The sequence below is a fragment of the Trachemys scripta genome, chromosome 7, assembly GCF_013100865.1.
Source record: "Trachemys scripta elegans isolate TJP31775 chromosome 7, CAS_Tse_1.0, whole genome shotgun sequence".
NCBI classification, from domain to species: domain Eukaryota; kingdom Metazoa; phylum Chordata; order Testudines; family Emydidae; genus Trachemys; species Trachemys scripta.
The window spans coordinates 9,786,175-9,809,854 of NC_048304.1; the positions used below are offsets into that span (position 1 = coordinate 9,786,175).

The 23,680-nt window shown below is 39.3% G+C and overlaps 1 protein-coding gene across 20 annotated transcripts in view; it reads right to left on the reverse strand.

Moving 5' to 3' along the window:
* FOXP1 (forkhead box P1) overlaps positions 1 to 23,680 on the reverse strand; it is a 518,592-nt gene that overhangs the window by 17,801 nt on the left and 477,111 nt on the right. For 17 of the 20 annotated variants that reach the window (XM_034777590.1, XM_034777582.1, XM_034777575.1 and 14 more), the window contains 5 exons: positions 15,557 to 15,640; positions 6,446 to 6,647; positions 6,266 to 6,345; positions 5,565 to 5,666; positions 326 to 447 (listed from right to left, as the gene is read on the reverse strand). In XM_034777590.1, coding sequence (XP_034633481.1) covers positions 326 to 447; positions 5,565 to 5,666; positions 6,266 to 6,345; positions 6,446 to 6,647; positions 15,557 to 15,640 — 590 coding nt within the window. The remainder of the gene's footprint in view (positions 1 to 325; positions 448 to 5,564; positions 5,667 to 6,265; positions 6,346 to 6,445; positions 6,648 to 15,556; positions 15,641 to 23,680) is intronic. The other 3 variants (XM_034777591.1, XM_034777585.1, XM_034777583.1) reach the window with 1 other exon arrangement.

The window sequence follows — 23,680 nt, forward strand, 5'->3', positions numbered from 1 at the left end:
TCGGGGACAGAACAGACATCAAATACAGGGAAAAGGAAAAAGAAAATAAAATGCAATAAGCATAAGCAAATGGTTTGTGAGGGTTAATATGCATTGCCACCTAAAAGCTACTAGCATGTGATGCAACAAACACCAAGCAAGCAGGGGCAAGGGTACTGGTGGGCATACAAACAGTAGTGATGAGATGCTTTTCTTTGTTTCCCTTAACTGAAACAATGTGAAACCACCTGTGTTGGTCTAACACCATCTAGCAGCCAAAAGCCTCTACGTTAAACTGTAAGCATGATCCAAGCTAGGCTAAGAAGTTCAAACATGGTGGACATACCCACTGATCTTTTGTGGCCTTCGTTTTTGGAACTCTAGTTCATCCACTGTCCATACTGCCCCTTTAACGTTTTCTACTCGCACAAAACACTTGTGAAGACTAAGATTATGACGCACTGCATTCTGCAGCAAGTATAAAAGAGAAAACATTCAAAAACTTTCTATGAGAAAATACTCATCATTGTCCAAGAACAGCAGCATAGTCAGCTCGACAGTCCTTATTTGCAAAGATAACTCCGTTCCCCGCACCCAACCCTCACCCTCCTTCCCCCAACACACCAGGTCTTTACACGTTTAAGATCTTATTTTGCAAAGATAAAAATAAAATCTCAAACCCGAGATTAGGAATTCAAGTTATTTTGTCAATTATTCACGGTGGGAATGAGAACCTCCATCATTTTATGTACACACATCAGGTAACAGCATATTTCATATACAGTTAGAGTAACATTTCTAAGATACTTTCAAAACAAGTACACAGTTTGTAATGGAAACTTATCCACTCCTGGAAAAAGAAAACAGTTTAAAAAGACCAGAGAAAGAATTTCACGTAATTACAGAGGGCTCAATTTGGCAAAGAGGCATTGGAGCTGGGGTTTCTGTGGTTTCCCACAGCTGGACTAATGTGAATCAGGTGCTGAACCTCTTTTCACACCAAATAGCACCCTAGTGAACACCACAGTGCACCAAGTCATGTCTTCCACTGCATGCTCATATATGGAAGTTGGCTCTCATTTCTGGCAGGCTACTGTACTGATTGAACTGAGCTTCTGCCAAGTACATGCATGAGGAGGGCTCTCAAAACAAAGTGATAATCTCCCCACATGTAGAGACACATGTTTTTTTTCTTATGGTTCCTAGGCTCCTTTATTGGGCATTCCCAAGCTAAGGTTTCTGATGGTCAGACCCAATTCTGTTGGATGTAATCCAGTGCTTCTGCAGGATGGAATCAGCAGATCCCTTACATCCTCTGACTTTGGCCTAAGCCTGACACAGTAAGACGCTTCTCACACAAACAAAATCAATTGGGTCTTTTATGTCGTTGCTCTACCTGAAAAGGCACTGAATACCTTGTTAGTTAGCAAGTGTGTGCCACCCCCAGTTTTGTGAGCAACTACACAGCGGTAAAGCCACGCAGATTTGTAATGAAGCCTGTTCTCTAGTGCCTCTGCATTGCCACTGAAAGAGGATCAGTGACCAGAAGAAGGGGAGCGGGCCATTTGCTGGAAACATGCAGGCGAACAAACTACATACATCAGCCTTGGCATCACTGATCTAGTCAATCTGGTTGACTTGTTAGCAGGCGCAATGCCAAACACATAGGCATGAATCTAGGCAACCAGGAGACTAAACACATTGTTTACGAACATCAGGTCTGGATGATGAAAGGAGTTCTAATCAGGAATGTCTAAATCACTGCGCAAACAAAGGTTATGCAGAGTGCATTTGTCATGTAAATTAAGAGGCAGTGTGTGTGCATCTGTGAGGGGAGGGCTGGGAGCCTTTTGTTACTTTTGCTAGGCAGTTTCTCTGTGTAGTTAGCATCTCCCCATAACCTATCCACTCATAATAGCAACGATTCAGCATATGGACTCTCTTCTTAACAGGTCAGCACAATGTGAATATGGCCTTACGTACTCGATCCCGTGCTTAGGGGGCATGTCACATTTCTGCAGTTCTAAGTCCATATACTTCTTAAGCTTCTCTACTTTGTCACCAGGCTGATCTGTTTGCGAGCTGGTGGGGAAATCAGTGTTGAGTGACTTTTTCCTCTGGACAAGACAGGGGATGCTGCTGAATCTCTGAGAAAGTCACAATATTTGTTTGGGGTCTGACATGTTGCACCCTCCCCATTTCATAATGTGTGAAACGTTGGGCACAATGGCTCTTTTCGACATTGAAAACACGTGAAAATGGACATTTTTCTCATGCATTTCAATAGAAACCGGGCTGACTACATCTGCACCCCTGCTCCTGCACTGGGATCAGCTAACAAAGTCCTCCTGATTTGCAGAGTGGCCTGCTAGGGGAACCTGACACAGGACAGGGGTTTAAATCTGTGTAACCCAAACGAAGTTTCCAGTGCAAATGGGAACATTTTCAAGTTTGTAACAGAATATAAAATAATGATGATAGATTTTGGATCAGTTTTGCAAATGGTTACAAATATTCCACACAGTGAAAAGCAATACTGTAGCCTCATGAGGCAATTGATCAAACGCAGACAGAAAAATTCAGAAAAATGGATGCTTTGAGTTTGTAAACAGTCTCTGTATAAACAATTGAACAGAATTATCTGCATTCTTCTTTAAATATGCCTAATGCTGGATAAATCATTTACGATCTGATCCTGCTCTAGTGAAGCCAATGGGAGTCCTGCCATTGACTTTTAGGAGGACTGGATCAGGCTTTGACTGAATATACTTACACAGATAAATCAAATATTTGTAAGGTATTTGGGGAAAGATGCCTTAACTTTCCATGTTTATATCTGACCACCTGCTTAGTGAGTTTATAGAGGATCATTGTTTTTGGTTTTCCTGCTCCTGGATTCTTGCTAGATAACAGTTTTATCTGAACAATACCCCCAACATTTATTTCAAAGCCACACCTGCATCTTCTGCCTCTTGGCTGCAATTCAGTTGCAGCAGATTACTACTCCAAAAAACAACCAAGCAAACAGACATTGCCTCTGACCTGTCAGAACCAGTTCAGAATGTTCTTCTAGCGCTCTGCTTAACAGAAAAATTAAGCACTATTATTGTAAGATTATATATTTACCTCGTTAAAAAATATTTGTATGCAAGCCACTTTTCCAGAAAAAATTACCCTGAACATGGTTGAATGTACTAAATGAAAGGGTTTGTTATTTTAATAACTGCTCAGGCACTGCTGTGCCACATTTGGTGAAGTGTTTCATTTATAAGTTCTTTTTTCCTTCTTTAAAAAAAAAAAAAAAAGATCTCAGGTGTACCTACCCACTCCAGAGCCTTATCCTACACTGTGGCCAGAGTGATATTTGAGCATTTACTGAAGATGGGCCTGAAGCACAAAAGCCCAAATTCAGATTTATTCTGATTCTTCAGTCAGACCCTTGGGCCTGTGAAGAACCCGAGCAGCTTTCACGTCAAACCAATCCTGGGCTGTGTTTTCAGCCACCTGCGGTCATTGAAGGCTGGCATTAATCTGAGCAGCCATCAGCATGAAGGCCCCAAATTACTTCAAGTGGACATCCATTTTGCCAGTAGTGATGGAACCTACTGTTGTTTTGTAAGAGCACGCACTTAACACCTACACAGTGTCGGGGGTCCCTGGTGCGCTCACAAGGCTAAACGTCTCCCTGGGATGCACCTTTTCTCCTTTGTAGCTGTGGGACTCTCCAGTAAGACATCTCTCTGCCTCCTCTGCCATAGGCACCTCTTTCCAGTATGCTGCATGAGCTGCAAGCATGACTCTCACTGCCCGTGACTTTTGTGAGCTTCTAGAGCGGATCTTACATAATGCACAAAACCAGTTCCAAAAAGTGGCCACATTTACTAATGAGATGTCTAGCCAGGTGGCTGCCCCCAGAGCTGCAGGCAAGAATCAAAGAGAATTCTTGCTAGAGCCCTTTCTCCTGCAGCTATGGAAAAGTTCCACTGGAGTCACTCAAGCAGCAGGAGACAAACATATCTTTTATAGGGCTGCCACAGCCACAGAAGATGGGGGGTGTTCGAGGTATCTGTGTGAAGAAGAATCTTGCTCAAAGGACTAACAGAAAACTGAAAACTAGAGCTTTGAAAAAGCAGGCTCTGGATAGTAGAACTCAGATTTAAAGAAGTGTTTTCATGTCTAGAACAGGTTGACTCTAAGAAGGTTCCACTGTACATATGTATATATACAAACGTGTATACTTCATTTTAAAATCGGGAACACATTGGTTCTGTAATCTTTAAAGAAGTGTACACTGCTGAAAGTGTTCTGAAACCAAACTGTTTTTCTACAGTAACACTGTCAAAATGTCCTTGAAAGGAACTTTAATTCAGGAAAATTCATTTTCTTTTTTAATACTTAGGAAGCTGCAGATGAAACACTGTTCAACTTATTCAACTAAGGTGCAGAAATCAAAGCACCAATCTCAGAGCGTTTCCTAGGTACAGATGACTGAGGTCTGAGAGGTGGTACTGAAATTTACAAATTTGCCCCAAGGCATTTGAATGAAAGGCAATGGAACACTGAGGAGCAAAAGCACACAAGTGAAATACAATAAACTTTCCAATGAACCATTGAAGCAGAAGACCTCTCTAACTCCATCCTTTGAAGGAACTGTCCTGAGTTTTAGAATAAGAAAGGCAAAGGGAGAAGAAATGAAAGAAAACAGCAGGTATAGGGGACATTTATCAGATCTGCTGGTGTGGAGGCAATTTGTTCAAGAACTACTGGGTTACCTGGACCAACAGAGACTACAAGCACCGAGATATAATTTTTACTTCAGTGTAAGATCCTGTTATTTGATTCATTCAGTAGTTATCACACCACCTCTAGAGGCTACTGTGGATAAGTTGCTATGATAACAGCTCACACAAGGGAAAGGGGTAGCTGTGAAAATGGAAAATATATAAAAAAAATCTAACTGAACAACAGAACCCTACTGTAAGAATGTAAGGCATCAAATTTTTATAGTTTCTTGTGTCTGTTAGATTAAATGTTTTTTTCTTGGTTTGCTTCTTTAGCATTATGCCAAATTAACTTCTATTTGGTGTCATCATAAACCAGTGAAGGTTATAACAAGTTGGAATGTTAAATTAGTCAGGTACCAATTGACTGAGAAATAACTTGTCTATACATCCTTGGAAAAGATGGTTGTTGTGGTCACACAGCTAGAAAAATGAAGAGCTGTGTAACTAACAAGACAAACTGTATTTCCTGTACTGACACGATATCGTCACCCTTTTTTTCCTACATGTTCCAGATGAAAAGCTAGACTTTCACTACTAGGAGAAATCACACAGATCAACTGGTGGCACAATCACAGGACATAAAAGCCAATAATGGGGATTCAATTAGTGGTTTTCAAAGGCAGAAGAATTTTTCTGCCAAATATCAAATTGTTCCTGCAGATAAGACACCCTGTGTGTGTCAAAACAGCCGATCTACATTTTAATGTCCATATGCCATTACAATTTGTTATGTCATCAGCAATGTCTATTCTGTACATGTCAAATATCAAAGGCAAGAGGCATACATGGTGCAAACCTTACCTTCCATGTCGCTGCATTGCGTCTGAAGTAAGCAAACATTCGTGTGAACCAGTTGTAGATTTCATTTAGTGTTAGTTGCTTTTCTGGAGATTCGAGGATAGCCTTGTGAAGCAAATAAAATGCATGATGATTTATGACAAAACTCCCAGCAAACGCACCTACACTTTTACCTTAACGGATTAAAAAAAATGAGATTTGGAGCAAAAATTCAAAGGAGGGTTTCACAATGTGTTTTAAGATTAATGGCTGTATTTAACAGTTCAATGGCAAGATTCAGAATGGAATTATCTAATTGTTTTGAGTTTTTATTTCTGTTTCCTTACAGAAATATTAATTTATTAGTCATTCATAAAGCAGAATCAAAGAGAAATGCAAAACATTTCACTAGCTGATTAAAGCTCAGTAATTATTTAGAGCTCAGATTAATTCTAGGGATCAGAGATTACTGTAGCTTGTGATAATTGACTTGCCATCTTTAAACAGGCTCATTTTCACTGTTGTGTGAAATGAATTTCCTAATAATCACATCGTATTGTAATACTTAATCAAAAGCAATTATGTTATATATTGCAGTTCTCAAAACCCTTATAGGAAAGGTTTGAGCATGCCTGCATATTAAAGGGTTCTAAATCTATTTAATCTATAGGGTGGATGTATAGGGACAATTTTGGAGCAAAATGTGGTTTTCGAGAACAACTTACCTGCCTAATTAAAGATGCATACGTGAATGGTGGTCTAACCTCTGCGTTCTTATAAAATTCTTGGTTCTGAGCAAGATCTGCTAAATAAGAGTAATTGTTCTGTTAATATCAGAATCAAAGCTTCCTTTGCAATTTCCAAGAGAAAACAAATAATGGCCTTTGCCTTCGACAGTCATTTACCTGAAGAAATGGCCACATTGTATTTATTAGGGCACCGCCTCCTGATTGGTTCAACGTTGTGCATGCTGGTGGTAGTGATGACAGAAGGTCCCTGGATGACAGGAGTGATGGGTGTAGTTGGGGTGGTCGGAGTATGAGGTAAGCTCTGTGGAGAAGCCTCAGAGGCCGTCTTTGACAGTGTGACACTTGATACCAGATTCAGCTGTTGAGGAGGAGAGAAAAGAGGGTGAGAAAAACTTTATTAGAAATTGTATTTCTTGCAAATTAAGAATTATGAAAATCTTTTCCAGCTTTAATAGTGTTTGTGACCACTAAATGCAGAGAATGTATCTTAAATACTTGTTTAGCTGTAACACCTCCTTTAAAAGCCACAACACGAGGATGAATGTATAATTGTCTACATGATATATTAAAAAAAAAATTGCAACCCAGTAAACAAAAGTGCTTGCTCTCAGGCTTTGAAGATTTAGGACAAAAATCCCCAATTTTCAAACAACACCTCATTGTATATATTCATTTTAATATTTTATTTTCGTTCCACTGTTTTGCAATTTAAAACCTACACATCTCTTATTTACATGTTAATATTCTGCAACTGATCTGTTTTTGGATATTTCCTCAAAGACATCAGGTTTTAAATAAAGACAATGCTTTGTTAGGAATGCATTAGGAAGAAATGGAAGATCAGTACAGCATTTGGGCTTTTTCCGTTCATCCATTTTAAACGCAAATCCCAGAATAGGTTAACTCCAGAATAATTTAATTAATCACACTGCATGAAATACTGCAGTCATTAAGCCCAGCAAAAAATGACACTGTTCTTTTCTCTCCTTGGTGTGGAATGCAATTGTGCTACCTGCAGAAACTTACAAGCATGTAATAAAATGACAGCTAGCCACAAGCAGGCTTTAAAATGTGACTTCCCCAAGAACGGACAGCCATACGTAACTGGTTTTAACATGCACTTCTATTTATTTCATCAGTGTGCATGTGTATCATGGACCCTTTCTTTGGGCACCATTCGAAACAAGATGCTTCATTGCAATGGGCCATTCTTGGTGAAGTACTTTAAATAAACAATAAGATCCCAAACTGCTCCATCAAAAAGGGGGCCTGAGAAAAGGGCTCCTTTCAGTACTTCCACATTACTTGCCATTATTGTGAACAGGGCCGGCTCCAGTATTTCTGACGCCCCAAGCAAAAAAAAAAAAAAAAAAAAAGCCGCGATCACAACTGCGACCGGCAGTTCGGCGGCAGGTCCTTCGCTCCTAGAGGGAGTAAGGGACCTGCCGTCCCCAAATTGCCGCAGGTGCCGCCCCTCTCCCTTGGCCGCCCCAAGTACCTGCTTGTTAAGCTGGTGCCTGGAGCCGGCCCTGATTGTGAACAATATTCTGGGTGAAATGCTGGTGCCAGTGAAATCAATGGCAAAATCCCATTTATTTCAAAGGGGCCAGGATTTCACTCTGTTTATTTGCAATTAATATTTTTTGCCTGACATTAAACACTGCCAAATGAAGCTGAGGCATGCGCCTGGCATTGGCTGCTGTCAGAAGACAGGATATTGGGCTAGATGGACCTTTGGTCTGACCCGGTAGGGCTGTTCTTATGTTCTTATAAAGACATGCCCCAAAACATCCATAGGATTCATTATTATTGTTCGTGACATGAAAGTAACCAGATAAGAGCACTCACATTAGCATGTTTCAAACATTAGTAGCTACCAATAATTGCTCTCTGATTAAAAAAAATAAACAACAGAATTTGTCCAAAACAAACTTGGAGGGGAAAAAAGATTTCTAATGTTATAGAACGGATAGCAACACAATACGCCAATAACCCACAAGAAGGGTGCAAGTGAACAATACATAAACTGTTCCTGCTTCTCTGTTTTGAATGTGAAATACAAAACGCTCAAGGAAATGTTAACCTCCACAGGATAACACAGTGTTCTGTAGATGGGACTGCGTATACTGTCAGTTAAAGTACTGATCCAAAGAAATGAGCGTTGGAGAAGCAAATCTGCAAACACACCTCTCTTCATGCAGGTGCTTACAAGCTAGAAAGTCTCTTCTCAGAATGGAAAATATTTAACACTTCAAGGAAATTTAGGATTATATGATCCTACTGGGGGGGTAGGGGTGGGGGTGAGAGGAGGAGACTAGAAAAGGCAATAAAATATATGTCCTGAGTTCCTGAAGAATCATGCAATGAAGTGAACAAATAAATGCAGCTCAAAGTATACCTGCTGTGTTAGTATTTAAATGGGTGTGGTTCATGTTTTTAAATATTACTTATACAATATAGTGTGAAACTGAAACCAAGTCATTTTGTGGCCTGTTTAGATTTAAGTACACTGGATCGGGGTACACATATAGCGATATCCCCTTATTATCCATCTATTACACATAATAAAAGGAGTAATAATGACCATAATAGTACAACTGACAGGTCTCACCATGAAATACAATCTGCTGTATTTAATCTCAGTTTCTAAATGGACATTTTAACAGTCCAATAACTGCAAGCAAATCTGCATCAAGTTTAAGTGCCCCTCCACAGCACAAGCTCAGGAGACATTCTCTTCTGTTGGAAAGATCACTGATACTGTTTCATCATTACTGCCCAAACTACTCCATTTCAAAAGAATTAGATTCTTTTTAACTGTTTAAAAACTTAACATTTAATCTGTTTCTACTAGAAAACGGCAAAGAAAGAATCTGCAAAGGTCAATGTTCTCTGCTTAAAGAATCTGAATTGAGTGTAATTTCTTTAGGCTTCCAGCATAGGTAGCGACTAGAAATAAATACAGAAAGAGAGGAAGAGCAAAGAGAGGGGCTTTAAGGGGGTTGACAAATGACACTGTGATTCACACCCACTGCTGGGCTGCCACTAATAAGCTACAGAGGAAGCAGCCAATCTCAGCTAATTACCAGATAAAATTGTATTGTAAGGACTCTAATTAGGAGATGCTTATGGAGGTGATCTAATGATTAAACACTGCATTCGAATGACCCCACCATCAATGTGCAGTGGTGCAAGATGTCACTGGAATATTTTGTAGAAACAGTAATTTTATTTCAAGGAGGGGAGGCAGTAATATTTGTAATAATGGCTATGAGGTAAACTAATTAAAAGACAGTTCCTAAAGGAAGACTGTGGCTTTGAGCAGCTGTGGCTGTTCCAAAACAAAGTGCCAAATCTCAACAGAGGAGTTGCAGTCAAGTGGAAAATTTCTGCCTGACCTCTGCTCTTGCTATTAATTTGCAGGAAAACTAATGACACATATACATATTCCCACAAAATTGTTCTAATTGCTAATTTGCCAAAGGAGCCCAGTTTCCAAATTAAACATGACTGCAGTCTGTGAGGAAAGAAAGAACAAAAAGCTGGAACACTGTGAGCATAGTGTGTTTCACCTCGGACTGCCATTTGTATGACTGAACCAACAAGTTAATGAAACGCCGACCTTGTCAATTGCTAGAGAAGTTTTACTTTAAGTTTTGTTTGATGATACTCTCTCTTGCTTTTGGAGGGGCCTGGGTCTTACTGGTTATGGTGACAAAACTCTGTAATGAGGCAAAGGGAAGAATATGCGCCACCATCTACATTTTTAATGCTCAACATGCGGCTTTCATTGTTCTCTATAAAATGTAGACTTAAAAATTAATTGTGAATTAGAGCAAAATAACAAATTATGAATGGTGTTGATTTTGTTGTAATCTTAAAATATTAATATTAATTGTAAATTATTAAATCTTAATATCATCATCAATTAGGAATGAAGAAGTGTCTAAGCTCGGTGCTTCTGGCTGCTAAAGATGATTATGCAGGGCAAAGATCAGGAAGGGATTGTACTGGGAGGATTTCTTTTCCTGATGGAAACTCTACAGAATTTCTCTGTGTGCGCTTTCTATTTAAAAACAAATTGCTCTGATTACAAAAAGTTGTTCACGCCAAGATTGGATACGACAAGATTCCCACATACTGCCATTTTTTGATGAGGTATCATTTTTGCTGTAGGGTACTGAATGATAGTGACCAAACTGGCTTTTTTAATGAGTATTGTTCTTTGCATTTACAATTGGGCACGTAACATTCTAGGCGCTGTCCAAGCACATCGAACACACTCCCTACCCTCCAAAGGGTTAAGCCATTCAGTAATAATGTTTGTAATAAGTGAGTATTTCTCCCTGGAGTTTCTATTTTTGAAATATCTGTTTTAAAGGCCTGTAGTTTTGCAAATTCCACTACTGAAGGATTTTACAACACAGGTAGCTCACACCTCTCTAATCTAACCATCATAAATGCCATCGTTGGGTCAGTGTCCAGTATGCTGCCTGGCCTTTTATTATTATGAATCTTTACTTTCAAGAAATAGTTTTTTTTCTCCCATACAAGCCAGAGAGGTAACCCCCTCCTTCAGCCCATAAAAATAGATTTCTATTAAGTGGCTCTTCCATTAAGACCTTTTGATTTCTCTCCAGGTAAACAGATTACATAACAACAGTGGCTGCAAATAGAGAATCTGAAACATTTTAAAAGAAAAAAAAATTAAGCGTCACATTGGGGCGTACCTACTGCTTTAGGGCATTGATTTTTCTGCTATTGGTGCTGCCACTCTGATCATAGCTGAAATTGATGAAATAACTGCACAGAGTTTCTGAACTTTAATCACCCTGGTGCAGAGACTGCTGAAGGTGGAGGGAAGTGGGGGTGCAAAGCACAAAGCTTTGTTAAATTCGGTGTCTTCCTGTACGATTTCAGCCTGGACAGATTACTGTATTAGATGTAGGATCTGGCAAGCAACAATCGCTTAGCAGGTGTTGTTATTGGCAGGGATACTAAGGAAACCCAAGTTGAGGAGTGGGACTTAATGAAAAACACTATATAAAAACAGCTTTTGTGTGTTGTACTTGAGAATCTCTTTTTATTGCTGCATATCATTATTTTTTAAACTATAAGTACAGCTACAGCAGCTAAAATGCTCAGTCATTACCTAAACAGTTAAAAGGCTATTTTATTGCAATACTTTGTTTTCACAGTTGCTAAAAACAGTATTTAAAAACAATTGCAACTGCTATGGTTAGAGTAAAAGAAAATATTATTAAAAAGCAATATCTAACAGTGCATTTCATTTAAAATGCCAACCGTTTCTTTAAAAATTGTATGTCAATTTCATAAAGATGGATGAACTGCCTAGTATATAGAACGTCTTGTTAGCCAGAATAAAAAGAACGCCCTTTTTTTCCCTCTTGTCTAGGTAGTAGTTCTTTTATGTTTAGTTAATACTCCAAAGCAGATCAAGCTTCTGATTTATTCTATTATGCTGACCTCCGACATGAATGAAAATGGTGACCATAACAGCAAAACGAAAATAAAAAATTCTTAGGAGTTGTTGTGGTAGTTGTTTTTTGAAACACTGAAAAAATCTCCACCTCTATACAATGCATCACAGCATATTCCCCAAGGTCAACTGAATTCATTTTGGAGTATTCAAATCTCAGCTATGGGAGTTATATTCTTTACGCAGTAAACTATGAGGTACTTCATTTTTTTTTTAAATGTTACACACTTGGGCATCTCAGTTATAAATCACAATTAGACACCTTTAAACCAGTGTATTCATTATTACTATTACAATGGCTCTGTGTCTCCCTGCCCGCTCTTTGCCTCCAACTCTAGCTCTCTGCTCATAAGTCCTCCCAGCAGTAGGGCCCAGAATTTCGTGTATTTCTAGAAGTGGATAGCACACCCAACGAAGGCTGCTCCAGAGGGAAGTGCTTCATGTACAACTGTCTGCCTCCAATTTGGGTCACGATTTAAGCACATGCTTAAGTCCCATTGACTTTAATATGACTGAAGTGCTTTGCTGAATTAGGACCTTAGTGATTTGCTATAGCTAAAAACAGAACAAAACATGATCATTCCACTGTCTTTTCCAAGATATCAATTATTCCAAGGTGCTAAAGCAATCTAAAGACTGACACACATTCCTTAACATGACTAGACCTGACAAGTCGCTGTTTAACAGGGTTGGGTTGAATGCACAGAGTTGGACTATGGTCTGAACAGTCCAAAAATACTGTACTAATTGATGGGATATAGCTAAACAGGGCAAGATGACATCATTGCTTTTTGGCTGCCATTTGTGTTTCACACTGGCCATTTGATTTTAAGAGCCACACAGTATAATGGTTCACTCTTCGTTTTGCCATCTAGTTAAGAACTATTTAAAAATAAGCATTAAGAGCTTTTAAATAGAAAAAAAATATTTCCCATAAGCTCTCCAGGCAGTCATTAAAAAGCTGTAATTTTAAATCCCAGTTTATTGCTATATTTGGATCGGTAGCGACTCCTTTAAAAATCACAGATGTACCAAAAATATATTAATCCTAACATACACCTTGCATTAGTTATGGTGGGGGAATAAAATTAATTACAGAATGTAAAAAATACTTTGCACTGCAGTAATGGTCATCAGATCTTTTTTACCAAAGTCCTACCCCACTGAGTTAAAAGGACTGGGGTCTAGCACAGTCTATGTGATGCCTGTGTATTTTTTTTCCCACAAGAAAATCACAATTTATGCAAAACACTATACTTCTACATCTTATAATTAATTTTCAAATGCTTCACCTATACATATTTTAATAATTTCTGATTTATCAGATGGTATCTATAATAAATTTTTCTATATTTCAATAAATGAAAAGAAGACAGTTTCAATCCAACAACAGAGTGTCACACAATATAGGCCTGTCAGGCACCAATTTTTACTTCTAACATGTAAGTTAAAGGATAAGGAATTTATAATGCTGCCTGTGAACGAAACCACTTTTCATACACAAATGTGATTTTTTTTTCAAAGGGTAATACAACAGTACATTTACATAAACTAATCCAAACAATCTATGTATTTGACAATGGCAAACCTCACACAGACTGCCTATTGTTGGTTTACATCTTGGAGTTCTTTATGTTGGCTTGTAACACTGCTCTAGCTGTCAAAGGTTTGACTTGGACTCTAAATAAATGGTTATAGAAGTGCTGTGCAGCGATATTGGACTTCTTTGCAAAAGAAAACCTGCTGTGTATGAATTCAAAAGCTATTAATTTTTCAGTCAAAAATATTCATGCCTATTTCTTTTAATAAAGAAACACTGTGCTGAGCAACGGAGAGATAATGTTGACTAGTGGTACAGAATTTTCAACAGAGCAGTTAAAAATAAATTTAGTGGGAGGTCCCCATCAAAGCTATAATTTTCCAGAATGTAAAACATTTTTTAATACTAATCAAGACAGCCCATTTTTCCCCGTTCGTTTTTTTTTTTCTGCTGCTTTTCCCTGTTTATTGGCTGCTTAATACTAATCTGCATGGCGACACCAACTGGTACCTTTGTAGCCTACAACACAAATGAAAGCTTACTGCCTGTTGATATTGAGCGCTGATCAGTAGCTGAACAGCACTTGTCTTCTTGCGATTACTTCCCTTTAGTTTTTAATCCTTCCTTCTGAGGGGCACCGCTGCTACAAAAAGTCTCTCAACAGAATGCTTTGAGACCCCCACAGATTATTCCACTCTTAATTTTTAATCCAGTAGGATGGATAGAAACCAAACCCCCTTCTCCGTGTTCTGCTGGGTCTATAGTCTCTAGTCCACAACCTAGTAAAGCATGCGAATTCAGACTAATGCAATCTGAAGAATAGGAAGAGTTTTTCCAGGTACTTTAAGTAGTTTCCTTTTGTGATCACCCTGATCCATTGGATTAAACAATTTTTGGAATCTCTGGAAGGGCTTATATTCACCACCATCAAACTTCCTCCAAAAGGCATTGCTGAAATTGTGTTGGACTCCTGTTCCTATGCTGTTGAATATTCTGCAATTTTCTTTCTAGTACCTCTCTATCCACTTCTGCAGCCATTTATTTCCAACTACATGGAAACTGAGAAATTCTTCTCTAGTAAAAATGGATGTGCAAAGTGTTTAATGATTTTATGTTCTTTATCTCTGTAATGTGTTCTGTTTCAGACATTAATTTTGTCTACCAACTGCATTTTGGCAGGCTACCATATTTGCTGGGTTAATAGTCTGACTCCTTTTTATTTCTATCACCATAAATCATAAACGTATATGGGTGTGTGTTTGCTTTATTTATAGAAAAATAAAATCAGTCAAAACAGATAAACCAATACTTGGCCATTACGCTGCATCATTGCATATTGATTAAAATTGCTAGTACTAACTATAGATTGTCAACGCTCAATTAATTTTCACACAATGACTCAAAGCAAAATCAAATAAAGTCAGTGTACCTTTAAATCTTACAAATCTTAAAATCAAGAAGCAAAGCACTCTCTCCATTTTGAATAATCATGTGAAGTTATGAGGAAAATTTTTTAGCATTATGCTGATATGAAAAAACAACAACTGAAGTGCAATTCGCTTCAGGGAACAAGGTGCTAGATTTGCCTTTTATAGGTACCACCAGTTGGCTTTGACTATTGGACTATCTTTACTTGTAAGACCAAACATTTTATAAAGTGCAGCCTGTAAAGTTTATCCCTTTCACAAGCTATTTCTGAGAGCAAGTTGGATAAATAGGGTTTTCATGGACTGTAAGTACTTTAACAACTGACACTGGGTGATACTGCTTTTGTTGTTTATTATCATCAAAACGTACATGCAACTAGAGTCTACACTATCTGAGCCTAGGATAGGATCACACTAAAAAGTGAAAGAAATATCCTAACTATAATAGAATTTTACCTTGAGCACTAAAACCACTCTGGTCCAAATGCTCCTTTTGGTCACATGCAAATTCAACTTACCTAGAGGGGATTTACATGCATATACATAAGGGTAGTAAAAGGTCCAAAGTGACATTTAAAGTTAAGACTAGTTTTAAACCCCTTGAAGAAAAAAGATTGTGGGAAAATTGGGTTTATGTGGCTGTGAATATTCGAAGCCGACCAAGTAGCGATGCAATTTTTGTCTCTTCATTTTGACAGTCTTTTAAAGTAGGCCACACTTTGTATTATGCTCTGAGGTGGGAAACAGGAAAAGAGGTTGTTGTGAGGCTTTGTTCTGTTTCTGCACAGAACAGTACTTACAGGCTGAGGGGTGGCTTTTGGTTCAGTTGACTTCACATGCAGGTGTGTCATCATAGCTTGCAGGCGCTCTTTGTCTTTTGCAAGCTGAAGAAAAAAATGCTCTGTTACTTCGATGAATAAAATCCAGAATTCTGCTTATTCCTGATTAAACAGCTGGCACCACAGACATGACAAAACAGTTTTATTGCTTAGTAGTTTGGAAATTTTATATGGTCTTTTCCGAAGTCGAACTAACTCGTGGTGCTGGGTGTCACTATGTTCCAAAGCAAAACGCATTAGCCCTTGAGTGAGGAGCGCTAGACCTGCTGGCACCAAGGGGGTCACCGCAGCCCTGACAGCTAAAAGACAATAGTGAATCATGTTTATTAACCAATCCTATTCACGCTCAGTAGGCAAAGCAAAAAGCAAATTATACATCTAACACTCGCATTCAAATATTTTCTTGCTTTAACATAACTCTCTCCCCCCCCTGCAAAAAAACAAAAACAAAAACAGAATATAGCTTTTATGTCACATACTGCTCATGTGGTGCGTAGAGCAAGCAAAGAGGCAGGAGTGGTGAAACCACATGAGGCAGCTTCAGAGAATTAGAACAGGCAGCTTTAGAAAGCACTGTGCTTATTTAAAGAATAGCAAACATTTCCTAAAATCAGAGTGACTTACTACTCTCTTATAACATAATATATAGCTCTTATAGAGAACATTTCATCAGTAAGGTCTCCAAGTGCTTAGCCAAGGAGGTCAGTATCAATAGCCCCATTTTACAGATGAGGAAGCTGAGGCACAGGGAGGGGACGTGACTTGCTCAAGGTTACCCACCAGACCAGTGGCAGAGCTAGGACAAGAACGCAGGGCTCCTGAGTCCCAGTCCAGAATTGTATCCACCAGCCCATACTGCTTCTGGAAGGTGGGGTAAAAACTGGAGCAAGGGCAGTATTAACTCAGAGCAGAAATTTAAAATGGCATCCCCTTAGCACATGTCTTTAACCAACAGGCTAGGAAAGTGTAACCATATTAGGAACTATTTTAATAGTGTTCTGTCCCTTAGTATCAACTGAATACTGCTCAAACCAAAAGAAATCCAGAGCACATAATGCTTCAGGAATGCTTCTTTTGCTCTTTGTGATTCAATTATGACACCATTTGTGAGCACTGGGGAAAACAGTTCTATTCTGCACGTCATGTGTAATCCTTCCCCCCCCCCCCAATGATATGCTTCAGTCATCTCAGTTTTCTTTAAATTTTCTACTGAAATCTCCATGCAAGTCACAGTTTGGTTGCTTGGACTCTCACGTGATACTGCCTTGATTAAGTTTTTCCTTTGTATACAAGCTGGTTTGTGAATACATTTAGAATGCAATGATCAGACTGTAAGCTTGCTGTTTTGGGGGACCTCAAAAGCTCTATGTGTAAAAAGTTTCTTTTCCAACTATACATAATAAAAAAGGTAACATATACTGACACTAAGAATAGAAATAATACAAGTAAAAGGGGCTGTAATTACTACACATGCCCAATAAACGGATTCCTATTTTCTTCAATGGCATTTAGATCAGGCCCATGAAATTGAGAGTTTTCTCACATATTCATTATTATCAAGGCTGAGTTTTGCTCTAGAAAATCCAAATTCCTGGTGCCAAGAGGAGAAAGCTAATCACATTCCAGGGAAAGTTTCATAAACCTGCCCTCCTTATCAGAGTCATCTGTTTAGAGTAGTAAAACTGGGTTAAATGAATGTAAAAGAAAACTCAGTCATAAATCCCCATTCACTACATTACAGTAAGGGAGTGTCAATCTGCCCAAGGGGAGGGATTTCTAACTGTGCCAAAATGTCTTGGTGGCTTGAAACTTGGCATATAAGGTTTCAAAGAGGAATTAAAGGGAGAAAAATCAATGTAACCGTCTGGTTTTGCGCTTTTAGACCACAAAAGTCACTGGGATTTTCATGTCACCTTTTTTGGGGGGGGTTGAAAAGCACTGGATAGCTCAGAGGATTGGCGTTGATATATGGAATCTTACAACACTGGGTCAGCAGTACAAATCTGACCGTTGATAGGTTGTAGACAAACACTGTTACCTTCTGAAGGAGGTTCTCCAGCCTAAGTGGTGAGGCTTGAGGTTTCAGTTCAGGTCACAGCGGACAAGAGCCCATATTGAAAAACAACCTTCACCAATTTCAGAGTAGCAGCCGTGTTAGTCTGTATCCGCAAAAAGAACCAATGACGCCCTTTCCAGCAGTCAGGCCTTAACATGGAAATTCAATATCCCAGAGACCCTGGGCCTATGTTCAATTACCCTGCCACATCTGAGGGCTTGTGACGGGAGAAAACTTTTGTCTAGAAGTCCTCCCTCGCTGGGAAAGCCAATGAAGGAAAGGGAGAACGACAAGGCTGGAAGGAGATGCAAAGAGACTCCTATGTCTATAGCAGATCCCTCAAGATCTAGCGGCCAAATCCCCTGGATGTTCCAAAGAGAGAAAGGGAACCAACCTCATTCTCCTGATGGAGTGATCTAGTGGAAAATCCTCCCCTGATGTCTTCCTGTGGTCTTTTCAGAGGAAGTGGGGGTCTGACCCATCATATACATTAAATGTATATCAAATCAAATCAAACCAATAAATGCTTTTAGTCTCAGTAAAGGGTGACTGTGCGGTTTTCCATTCTCAATCATTTTATTTGTTGAATAGCTGGGCATGTGAGTTGCTTGCAGTTTAGTCTGCACACTAATCTTCACTCGATGGACTAAACATTGCAGAAGATCATTATTTTAGAAACAAAATAAAATAAATACTCTCATCACTATCAAGACCTGAAAACTGTCTGCGTGTGTCACGGCAGTGAAAGCAAAGAATAGGCAGTTTTCTAACACCCAGCACAAGGGGAAAACCCAAACTAGTTTCTTTCTGCATCCCATTGTCCCCACGGCACAGTATGTTTCATTCTGAACTGGAAAGGTCCTTATTTTTATTGTTCTCCGTCACTATCTTAGCATTCTTTTAATGCAGTATTTGGTGGATGAATTCTGTTAAAGATCCTCTTGACATTTCAGGCAGACACATACTAATATTTTGTCATAGTCTGAGAATTTGAATGCTTCTCCAGTTAGGCAGGAGTTTAAATGATGAAAAATAGAAGTCTCTCACTTTCAAAGCAGCAAATGGAAGTGAAAACTCCCAAGAATTTCTTTAAACTGCTTTCCATTAGGTCAGGAAGCAGGAGGATACAAGACCATAACTCCATTAGTACCACCCCACCATTCAGTAAGATCATTCAAAAGAAGTCATGAGGGCTTGTTAGGCCACTGATGTGAGGAAGCTCTCATCAGTGAGGCATTGACTAGGGCTCCAAAGGTCTGGAAATGGGGACTATTAGTGGTTTTTGCAGGAAAATGCACTTGATTACTAACAGCATTCTTTGGGAAAGAATTGTTATGCACAGAAAATAAACTGATTAGCATTACTCTTAAATGGGCCCTATTCTGACTTTTCAAAGCTACTTATAAGCATTGTTTGCTTCCCTGATGATGTCCTGTGACAGGAGATGAATACATTAGCTCCGTCAAACTGTGCAAAGGTCATCTGAAATGCCCTGCTGTACACATCTGCCTCTTGACTGAAGGTGCATGTAAATGCATATTCCAAATGTGTATGGGGTAAGATCCACTCCCGACTTCATCACTAAACCAGATTACTCTGATAGACGAAGGTGGGGAGAAGGACCCTCAGAACCCAGTGGTACAGGTCAACTCCCAAAATATTGCCTCCTCTGCCCCAACACTCACTCTTTCCCCCTATATCCTTCGCATTGTTCCTTTCTGTAATGCTATGCAATCATTTAGACTTCAGGGGATCATCTGGCACTTCTCTGCACTGTGGCAAGACTGAGGGTATGTCTTCACTAGCAACGTTAAAGCCCTTAACGTGGCTGTGTAGGCCCAGTGCTGTAGAAAACCCACCCCCACAAGGGGAATAGCTCCCAGCGCTGGTGCACTGTCTACACTGCCACTTTACAGCACTGAAACTTGCAGCACTCAGGGGTGTGAGAAAGTTGCAGCGCTGTACAGTGGCAGTGTAGACAAGGCCTGAGTTCAATAGCTCCAAACCATCCCTAATAGGTAAGTGTCCGATCTAGCTGAGTATCTGCAAGGGCAGTGGCTTCACAAAGTTCCCTTGCTCACTTAATCTTCTAATTCTGAAGTACTAGCTAGTATTTCTATTAAATTTTATAAGGTGCCACTCACCGTGGTGCCCAAGTGCTGCTTAATCTAAAGCTTCTCCTGCCAATTATTATTGCAAACACATACATAGTGCTGTAAGTTTATACAGCACCTTATAAACCTAGATTAAAAAAACCCACACACCACCCTGGCAGTGAAGTGGTTAAAACAGAAGACAAACACACGCAAAGACAGGACAGTGGGCACTTCAGGAGAGGGAGGGTGGAAAGAGGACACACTGCTGATAACGATAGGGACACTGTACTAGACATAGAGGCCAGCTCAGGAGAAAGTGCCATGAGCATGGGAAATGGGAGATGAAGAGGAAGACTAGGTGTACAGGATGGGGTAGTAAAGGGGAAAACAGAGGGTCCTGAAAATAAGGACAAGGATTTTAGACAATAAACCATTGGGGGGGATTGGGAGATTGGGGAGAACGGGACTCAGAGGAACTATGCATCCAGATCAGCAGGAAAGGAAGACAACTTTAGCAGCAGCGTTTTGGACACCCTGAAGATGAGGGGAAGGGAGGCCAGTCACCAGTTTATAATAATCAATACAAGATTGTTATGTCCCTGTCACTAGCAAGGATTATGGTTTCCTGTGTTCTTTATAACATCCCTTTACATCCTTGAAAACAGGCCAAAGTAGCCTTTTCTCTGCATTGGCAATGGCCAGTTATCTTCATGTTTCCCTCTTATATGCTATTTTTCAAACCTATCATCATTTTTCTTGCTCTCCTCCAAACTCTTCTAATCTAATCTGGTGCCCAAAAATGAATGCACTACTTCAACTGAGGCCTAGCTAAACAGAATGGCATGTAGCTTGCTTGTATTTATACCTTAATCTCTTATTCTTCCTTCATTCCCAGCCACTCATTTCTCTCTCTGCAGTTCCCCTAATGAATGGTGATCATGTCAACACGGTTTCAATCATGTAAAAATACCGGAAGACTATGTTGCTTGTGGTATTTCAAGTATGTTTGTGATGGAGATACTGTGAGACCAAAGATTCATGATATTTCTGTCCAAATACAAATCTGACTTGATGTTAGTTTCCATGAACATTAGTCAAAAAAGCAAGAACCCTCACTTTCTTTAAGCTGCACTGGATATCTCTGTATGTGTATGTTGACAGAATACTATACATAAGATTAACAATAGTAAGAGAGAAATCGAGAGAGAAAATCAAATTTGGATCCATTACACTCAAACCAAATATAATACTTAGCCTTAAAGCTCAGTTACAAAATTAATTCTAAGAAAAATAATTTAAAAGAGCTATTCCTGATGAGATAGTCAAGACATTTAATGGATGCAGTCAGAGAAGTACAAAATCACAATTCACATTCTCAAGACGCTTCAATGAAGGGGCAGTGGATGACACCAGAAGGTAGGGTACTACTTAATCTGCAGCACAAATTTGGCTCCTCAAGGGTTTGCAGAAATGGAACAGTGCTCCTCTTGTTCAGGCTGTTTCAGGGCGAGCAAGCAGACTGATGATGACAGGAGTGTGAGGCAAGTGTCAGAAGAGCTGAGCACGTGGTCAGCTAATTTGGATCCCACCCTCCCCTCAGAAACAAGAAACAGTATTATCATGAGGATACAGTGATACTTCCTCTCCCTACCAGGAGCCACATCTGGAGCGTGAAGGAGAGAAGGGATACATCACGTAGATATACCCACCACCTGTGCAAGAGGGACTCTGAGGATATTCTGCATCAAATGGCATCTCAGAGAGCCACAAACCAAAGGTGGCATCACGCCTTGGTATCATATGGATAAGTTTCCATTAAAAGCATGAGGAAGTTGCAATATGATTATGCGACATCATCTCCCCTAGATACAGCCACTGCAACACACTAGGTCAAATTCTACCCTCTCTCCAGTAAGGTAGTATGGGATATAAGACAGGGCAGAATTTGGCTCATCGCCAGGATCACAAACCCTCATCATTTTGTGTCACTCTACAAGCCCATTTCTTGGCAAAGTTGAAATCTAGCACTTTGAGTACCAATGGGGTAAACTGGTTTGGTAACGGGACACCATGCCTTCCCTGTCTAGGTCACAGAACTCAAATCCATACATGGCAGTACTGACTGAGTATTGTTACTGCTTCATAGTCGTTTGATAGCCATGTAAAAAACATGATCTTAGTCGGATTGTCCAAATTCTAGTGGGCTAAGTGACTACATTGCAAATGGTACTGCTGGGCCAGCCCTCTATTCCGTCAAGGCTTTTTACAGAATAGACCAAACCTAGATTAACTAGTTGCTGGAGGAATGCCCCAATTACTCTGTGTAAGGGAATCATTTGGAGCAAAGAGTCACTGTAGCAGCTCGTATGACAGCACCCTCCTCCTGACTGGATTTTCTTTTAAGTCTCAAACCACTGATACTCTTATTCTTTATAGCTTTGACCCAATATGTTTTGCATAAACGACTAGTACTTCTCTCTCTAATCCAATCACTGATGGTAATACAACTCACTATTTGAGGAATAGATTTAGGCTATGCCCATGAATATTGTCTTTGCTGCACTAAAATCTAAGGGTCGTTTCTCTTCTGATATTCATTTCACTCTACTTTCAAGATGCAAGCGCAAATGCCTGATCCACAAGACCCTAATGCATCATATCTATTGCTTATGGGTCTATCACAGAACAATGAACTTTTAGCTAAGATCAAGCGTAATATCATTTAAATATGGGAGATGTATCCTATCAGGGACTATATCCTGCCCTTTCAGAGAATGGACTCTGAGCTAAGAGGTCTTTTCCAACACTATCATACCTCGGCTCATCATTCACTCATTATGATCAGTGCTCCTGTAACTAAAAAAGAAGTGCCAGAATGCACTTCCAGTAAGTGACCGTACTGGAAGGACACCATTTCGGCTCCCAAAGAGAGTGTCAGAGCAGTGGTCTTGAGCATTTCAGCACGACTCAAGCCCTGACTATGATTAGTATTATGTAACACCGATCAATCTACCACAATAGTGTCACATGATTATAAAGCACTAGCAATCAAAAACCACCTATACCTTGTTCAACTCTTCATGTAGGGCTTCATCTGACTGTCCCCAGGCGATACAAACTCCTGTTGACCACAGGACTGAGCTGTTGTATTTATTTAGATGGAATAAATGGGTGTTAACATAACCCAGTCATTCATCTCAATTAATACAACAGAGCCTATAATGTTTTTCAGACTACAACCCAATCTAGGTTTACCTACAGCATGACTGTTATTGCCCGTTGGTGAAAGATTATCTTATATCTCAGTCCACCAGTAAGATTGTAGATTTTTTTTTTTTTAATACACAGGAAACTTGTTAAAATAACAAACCATTTCTCACAGCAATTTCTGCAAGACTCTATTTTACAACTAGTAGTTTGATTTTTATAAAACTTGTATTAAAATAGTTTATATCGCTTCAGCTAATAGTGGAAGACGGTCTTGACTGCAGTGTTACTGAAAGTAAAATTTAGGAATATCTATGAAAGAAAAAAGCTAATTTGTAAGATAAGACGATAAAAGGGATTTTTTTAAAAAATGGTTATCTTGAAAAGTAACAACAAAAAAGTTTAAGTGTGTTTTTGCTGATTTTTCTCTACAACTATTTGAAGCTATAAATGACTTAACTCAGTAAAATTCCAAATGTAATTATCTTCTGTACTTAGCCCAAGGCTGTCCATATATCTCTACATTGCTGTCTTGCATACAAAATAGGTTTTTCAATGGCTGGTAACTATATAATGTACAACATTGTTTTAATTTCCCCTCCTTTGCTAACCTCTTGACTACACACAGACACACAGTCAAAGTCGTCCAGTAGAGCAGTGAGGCACAGGGAAATATAAAGAACTCAAAAGCATTTTAAAAGGCAGTTACATAAATGGGTTAGACCT